At 51.8% G+C, this 7436-nt stretch overlaps 2 protein-coding genes across 2 annotated transcripts in view; one reads left to right on the plus strand and one right to left on the minus strand.

Annotated features, from left to right (window-relative positions):
• The window catches only part of LOC103268890 (histone H1x), a 2922-nt gene extending 387 nt beyond the window's left edge, over positions 1–2535 (plus strand). Inside the window, exons 2-3 of the mRNA XM_008066487.2 lie at positions 84–194; positions 2406–2535. Of these exons, the coding sequence (XP_008064678.1) occupies positions 84–194; positions 2406–2535 (241 nt within the window). The remainder of the gene's footprint in view (positions 1–83; positions 195–2405) is intronic.
• A 1981-nt stretch (positions 2536–4516) lies between these two features.
• Positions 4517–7436, minus strand: part of HMCES (5-hydroxymethylcytosine (hmC) binding, ES cell-specific) — a 33009-nt gene continuing 30089 nt past the window's right edge. The window contains exon 6 of the mRNA XM_021716803.1: positions 4517–4614. Coding sequence (XP_021572478.1) covers positions 4555–4614 — 60 coding nt within the window. The 3' untranslated portion in view covers positions 4517–4554. The remainder of the gene's footprint in view (positions 4615–7436) is intronic.

Raw genomic sequence — 7436 nt, forward strand, 5'->3', positions numbered from 1 at the left:
TTCCCTTCATTGCCTGGGCCTTTGGGGGCACAATAAATCGTTGAAACCTTTGAGCCGCTCTCATTTTCTTCCGAGTGCCGAAGGGGAATGAGCGCCATCGACGCGCAGGGGATTGGATGGTGGGCCCCACGGGGCTTTATACGCCGACCTCCTGGCGAGGTCGGTCTGGAGCCAGGGGCCTTCAGCAAGTGGCGGTAACTGGGCTAAGGGGCCGTCGGAGGGGTCGGGGCGAGTTTAAAGGAACGCGCGAGCAGAGGTGGAGGGACGCCTGAGATCGCCCTGGGGATGGATCTCACCTCCACTGCCAGCCGTGTCCTGCCGACCGGTAACGGCCTCGTCTACTTGCAGCCCTGACTGGGGGCAGTGTGCTAGGTGCCCTGCGCAGCGATACTGTGCCAGCCCAGGCCCTGCCCCATGCTGCCTGTGGGGCCAGGCAACAGGCCACCAGCAGCTGGTGGCCAAGAGAGGCCTTGGCCTACCCAGGTTTCTGAAGGGATGGGGTTGTCGACCAGCGAAATGAGATGCCTCAGATCGCACAGATTAGACTGGGAGGGCCTGCTCTCTAGGAGTCGCGGGTGAGCATCCCACCACACGACGGTGGTGGGGTGAGGGATTGGTGGTTCTTTTGTGTCTACTTCTCAGGGCCCCTCAGGCTGTGCCAGGGATCCAGTAGGGCAGCTTTCACAAAGATACCAGGCTGGACCCTTACAGAGCTGTTACTCGCCTCAATTATGTTAAGACGTGACAAGGATGAGGTCCAGCCAAGAACAGCGGAGGTCCCAGGGTTCGCCTCACCTGGATCATGACCCAAGGTGTGGCCCGAAAGGTGCTTACCCTCTGAGACTATTAGCTAACCTGGAGTGTAAAGGGGACCCAAACGATTCTGTTCTTTCAATAAAATCTCACTTTCCAACAAAACAAAACATGACTGAAAAACTAGCATTAGGAGAAATGGCCCCAGCCCTGGGACACGGTGGCGTCCAGCATGTGGATAACTGTCCATCTATTTGAGCAACAGGCCAAGGTGTATTCTGGCATGTTCCTTAGAAGGAAAAATTCTGCAAAACAGGGAAGACTTGGGAGGCAGTGGGAGACAGGGAAGGTTCTAGAAGAGTGGATATTTATGTATGCCAGGCTTGCTGAGCCTGGGCTGGGGCTAGGTGATACGGGGAGCTCTTTGCCCGATGTAGGAGACTCCAGAAACTACAAATTGAAGCAGGGTCTTTTGGCAATAGGCTGGAGGGGAGGAAGACTGCTGGGTATGGACCCCTGGCCTGCTGGACTCCTGGACAAGGCTGACACCTCAACCCCCTGGGCAAGTGGCCACTCAACACCCTCTTCAAGTGTCTTCCTAGCCCCATCTCACTGCTGTTGGCTTCCTCCCCAAACTGCAGGGCCAGGTGCCAACGGGAGCCCTACCTGCCCTGTCCTGGGCTGAGCACAGAGGACACAGCAGGGAACAAAACCAGCCCAGGTTCCTGCTCTGCCCAAGCTTCCTGACCAGGGCGTAGAGGCTAATAAGGGCAGGGGCATCATTAGGACCCAGCAATTTTGGGTCTAGGGACACGTGGGCACCCAGGAGGCAGGTAGGCCTAGACTGTGTGGCAGGGACTGACAGCTCTACTCTCCCACCGTGCTCCCACCCTGCCAGCCCAAGTCCTGCTGACCAGGAACAGCCTCATCTACTTGCAGTTCTGACTGGGGCTACTGTGCCAGCCCAGACCCTGGCCCATGCTACCTGTGGGGCAGCCAACGGGCCCACAGTTGGAGGCCAGGAGAGGCCTTGGCCTACTCAGACTTCTGAAGGGATGGTGCTACTGACCAGCTCAATGTGATGCCTCAGACCACACCCTCCAGCCCTAAACCAGAAACACCTAGAGGGCTTGTTCCAACCCCAGAGTCTACCTGGGCTCACCCCAGTTGTCTAAATCTGAATCTGTGGGGCCGAGGCCTGGGAATCAGCCTTCTGACCGGCTCCCCAGGTGGGTCCGAGGTTAAGAGAGGGTTGGTTGGGAAGGGCAGTGGCAGGGCACCCTCGGCACCAAGGCCTCTGACCATCTGCCTTCCATGGACACTGCTCCTTCCTGCCTGATTTCACCGGACAGTCTGACCACTGAGCGTTCTCCCCCCTTCTCCCAGCCCTCCCTGAGCTTGCCTCCCTAAGTAAGGCCCCCTACTCTCCTGACCATCTGTCCTCTGAGGACCCTCCATGAGCTCCAGTGCCCCAAAGCGCCCTTGAAGCTCTGCTTGCTGCTTGTCTCTCCACGTTTCACACCCAAACCCGCCTCCATCAGCAGACTCCTCCTCTGAGGCTGCTGCCCAGCCACCCCACCCCGGCCCTGTCTCCTGCCACGGCCACACCATTGCTTGAAGCCTCAGGCCCGACTTTCGTCTTCCCACCCTAGGCCAGCAGCATTCGAGCACGCTGTGGGGCAGGCCTTCCACGCTCTGAAACATCACTCGCAGTTTTCCTTCGCGACCCAGACCACCCCCACATTCCAGCCTCAGGCCACAGGGGTCTGGGTGGTCACATGACCTAAGACCTGGCCAATGAGCGTTCAGTCAGCTGTCCATTGGCCAGTCGCTGGGTCAGAGATGAGTTCTTGAACCGAGTGGGTTCAGTGTGAGTCAACCCTGGGACTGTTCCTGGAACTACTGAGAAACAGGTGCTTTTTCCACCAGGATCACTAAACGGTAGGGACATGGGGCCAGAGTTGCCAGTGACCACCTTTGGCAATGCATAGAGCCCACCTGCAAAAGGAGTCAAAACAGAAAATGTTGGAACTAGGAAACGGACATAAGCTTAATGAATGGAGCTTCGAGATCCAGCCATGCCTGAGGCTTGGATAGACCTATCATTTGAGTCGATACGTTGCTTTCTGCATAAGCTGGTTTGAACTGGGTTGCTGCCCCTTGCACTGGTCTCTTACTCCTTTGTCTCGTCTCACCCTCCCCACGCAACGTCCTGGACCTCGTCATCCCTTCACGTTTGCTCTTCCTCCAAAACCGCTCTGCTTGTGCCCCACCCTCTTCCCACCTTGTGCCCTCAGCCCCTCCAGCTGGGCTCTGTGGGTAGGCCCCATGTCCCTGAGAGGCACCCCAGACTGAAACCACGTGACCATAACTAACTACACACGAACATGGTGTGTGTCAGGCGCCCTGAGGAGGGCTGCACAGGTCGTCTCTCAACAGCACAACAAGCTCAGTCTTGAGGAAGGCGTTCAAGAGACAGTTTTACTGAAGCAGACCAGACTGGGCAACAAAGTGAGACCTCATCTCTACCAAAAAAAAATCAAAAAATTAGCCGGGCATGGTGGTGTGTGCCTGTAGTCCCAGGTATTTGAGGGCTGAAGTGGAAGGATTGCCTGAGCCCAAGAAGTCGAGGCTATGGTGAGCTGCCAGAGTGCCACTGCACTCCAGCCTGGGCGACAGAGTGAAACTCTGACTCAAAAGAAAAAAAAATGTGCTGATGCAGTTGCTGAGACTCTGGGAGGCCACACAGCTGGCAAGTGGTCAGGTCAGGATTCAAACCCACTCTACATGACTCCAGCATCACTCCAAAGCCGGTATTTTCTGCCCTGACATCACACTCACCTCCTACACTGGGATGAGGGAGTCCAAAATCCACTACTTACTTACTGTGTCTCCTGGACTCGGAGATTGTCTCTTGAGCTCTCAGGGTGATACTTGGTGATACTTGGACCTGCCCAGGTCACATTAGCTGTTCCGGCAGCTCCACCAGTTATGAGGCAGCAAAGAGACCCAGTTATTTCCACAGCAACTGCTGTCGGGGTCACTTACACTTGCAAAATGGGGAGGCAATATCTGCAGAGGTACAGGAGAACAAAACAAGATCCCTATGTCAAGGGCCTCGTCCACAATTATTAATTCAACACCCTTCTCACAAACTACACCAGGCTAGGCACAGGCACAGGGGACTTAGCCACGTGCTGCATAAACCAGGTAAGCCAGCAGCTTCTGGGTAGGAGCATTCCAGACTGTAGACTCAGCACCAGTACAGGCCCCGAGGTCTGGAAAAAGCTGCTGGGTTTGGGGACTGGTGAAAGCTTGTGGTGGTGAAAGCATCAGGGAGATACGACGGGGTATGAGGCCAGAGAAGTCAGTAGGCCTTTGGGTTGCCAGTGTCAGTCAGCTCCGCAGAGGGGAACCAGAAGGGGATATTGGAATATATACACATGTATATCTGATTTGCTGCAGGGAACTGGCTTGCACAATTGTGGGAGCTGAATAAGTAGTTTCTGTAAGGCTCTTATCTCTGGGACTGAGGGAACTTGAAGTCCACAGGCAGGTAGTTGGGAGAGGAAGACCTCTAGCACAGGGGGGACCCCATGAAGACAGACTGAAACTTGTGTCCATTCTTGCTGCCTATGATCTTAATGATGAGGGTATCCTGCAGAAGCTGAAGCCCTTCATCACAAAGCTAATGTGCACACCTGGCCCAGGGGTCAGAAAAACTGAAGAAGAATCCAGGGAAGGTTGAGCAATTGCAGGTCTGGGTGCCACTTCATGCCAAGGAGATGATGAGTCAGCAGATCAGCAATCAAAACGGTTTCTTCCTTCCAACTCTGGCAAGAGTCTGCATTGTGACCCACCCTAATGGGAAATATACAGGGAATTCTGGAAAATGTAGTTCAGCCTGGCAAAGTACACATGTTACAAAGCCAACACAGTCCCCAGTTAGAAAATGGGTGTGGGCAGGGTGAAGGTGAGGAAGGCCTTGGCCAGAAGTTTCACACACAGAGGTTCACAGACTCTAGGCCATGTAGGGCAGTCTGGCCAACTGGAGGACACAGACCCCACCTGAAGAGGGGCAGTGACTACCCAGCTCCTGCTGATGGTTGCCAAGCAGCAACAGGGCCAGAGATTCCCATTTCCCCCCAAAAAATGTCAGAAGAAGAGCCTCCTGAAAGTTTCTAAGTCTTCCTCTGAAGACTGGGAGTGGCCTGACCCATCCAGGGAGGCCTGGAGAAGGTGTCTCAGCCCAGCAGTGGTTCCATATGGGGCCCAGTTGTTGGAGACACCTCCCAAGAGTTGGTTTTTTTTTGTTTTTTGTTTTTAGTGGGAGTCTCACTCTGTCACCCAGGCTGGAGTGCAGTGGCATGCTCACAATCACTGCAGCCTCGACCTGCTGGGCTCAGGCAATCCTTCTGCCTCAGCCTTCCAAGTAGCTGGAACCACAGGCATGTGCCACCATGTCCAGCTGATTTATTTATTGTAAAGGCAAGATCTCACCATGTTGTTCAGGTTGGTCTCGAACCCCTAAACTCAGACAATCCTCTTGCTTTCACCTCCCAAAGTGCTGGGATTACAGGCATGAGCCACCACACCCAGCTCCAAGAGGTTTTTTTTTTTTTTTAAGTGAAAATTAAATTATTTTTCTGAAACTTCCCACTTAAAATATGGGCTTAAAAAATAAATACTCAAAATAAAATAAAATAAAAAATAAATACTCTGGCCGGGTATGGTGGCTCAGTCTGTAAGCCCAGCACTTTGGGAGGCTGAAGTGAGAGAGTTGCCTGAGCCCCTGAGTTTGATAGAGACCAGCCTAGGCAACTTGGTGAGACCTCGTCTCTACAATAAATCATAAAAACTAGCCAGGCGTGGTGGTGTGCGTCTGTAGTCCCAGCTAATTGGAAGGCTGAGGTGGAAGGATCACCTAAGCCCAGCAGGTTGAGGCTGCGGTTGCAGTGAGCGTGCCACTGTACTCGCCTGGGCGACAAAAGTGAGACTCCAACTCAAAACAAAATAAAAATAAAAACATACTCTAGGTCAGGCACAGTGGCTCAAGCCTGCAGTCCCAGCACTTTGGGAGGCCAAGGCGAGAGGAATGCCTGAATTCACGGGTTTGAGACCAGCCTGGGCAACTTAGTGAGACCTCATTTCTACAATAAATAAAAAAAATAAACTGGGCATGGTAGCATGTGCCAGTAGTTCTAGCTACTTAGAAGGCTGCAGCGGAAGCATTACCTAAGCCCAGCAGGTTGAGGCTGCAGTGGTCATGATCATGCATGCCACTGCACTCCAGACTGGGTGACAGAGTGAGACTCCAACTCAAGTTCTATCTATCAAAAAACAGAAAAGGCTGGGCATAGTGGCTCATGTCTGTAACCCCAGCACTTTGGGAGGCAGAGGTGAAAGGACTCCCTGAGCCCAGAGATTCGAGACCAGCCTAGGCAACTTGGCGAGACCTCATCTCTACGATATATAAAAATAAGTAAGTAAATAAACAAATAAATAACAGAACATAACAAGTATTGGTAAAAATATAGGGAAATTGGAATCCCGGTGTACTGGTGGAGGGAATGTAAAATGGTGCAATTGCTGTGGAAACCAGTATGGTAGTTTCTCAAAAAATTAAACATAGAATTAGCATACAATGAAGCAATTACACTTGGGAGTATATACCCCCAAACAATGGAAAGTAGTGACTAGAAGAGTTACAGATGAACCTTGCAGACATTGTGCTAAGTGAAAAAAACCTAGCTGGGTGTGGTGGCTCACATGTGCAATCTCAACTCTGGGATGCTAAGGAGGGGGCATCATTGAGACCAGGAGTTCAAGACCAGCCTGGGCAACATTGCAAGACCCTGTCTCTAGAAAAAAAAAATAGCCAGGTGTGCTGGTGGACACTTGTAGTCCTAGCTATTCAGGAGGCTGAGATGGGAGGACTATACCACTGTACTCCAGTTTAGGCAACAGTGAAACCTGGTCTCAAAAAAAGAAAAAGAAAAAAGCCAGTGAAAAAAAGACACTATATAACTCCAGTTAAATGAGGTATCCAGAGTAGTCAAATTCAGAGAAAGTAAAATGATGATTATCACGGGCTGAGGGAAGGGGAAAATGGGGACTTGTTTATGTGTACAGTGTTTCAGTTCTGCAAGGCGACAAAGTTCCAGGGATTGGTCACACAACAGTGTGAATATAACTGACACTACTGAATTGTATACTTAAAAATGGTTAAGAAGGCAAATTTTATGTTATGTGCATTTTACCAGAATTAAGAATAAATAAATACTATCGGGGACAAACAAAATCAGTGTGTTAGCTGAATGTGGCAGGCAGTCTCACAACTTTTAGATTGCTCAGCTGAATCTTCTATGAGGGTCCTTCTGTACTCAAGACAAGAAGCCCCAAATGGCAGTGTCCTGAAGGAGACTGACCCATAGGAAGCTGTGGCGGGCCAGCCCCTGCAGAGAATCGACGGTCCCTGTATGGTGTGGCGGCATCAGCGATTCTGGAGGGATAGATATAAAGAGAAAGAAAGAGGGGAGAAAGAAAGAGACTGGACTCCTGTCTAGTGCAGAAGCTGTTTAATGGGACAAACCGTAAGCCTTTTATCCTAAAGTTTCACAGGCAAAATCACAAGACTTTCACGTGAACACAAAGCCAGGTGGGTGAGGGGCATCCCTCACCCA

Source organism: Carlito syrichta, unplaced genomic scaffold (genome assembly GCF_000164805.1).
Source record: "Carlito syrichta isolate Samal-C Ts95f unplaced genomic scaffold, Tarsius_syrichta-2.0.1 Scaffold308955, whole genome shotgun sequence".
NCBI classification, from domain to species: Eukaryota; Metazoa; Chordata; class Mammalia; order Primates; family Tarsiidae; genus Carlito; species Carlito syrichta.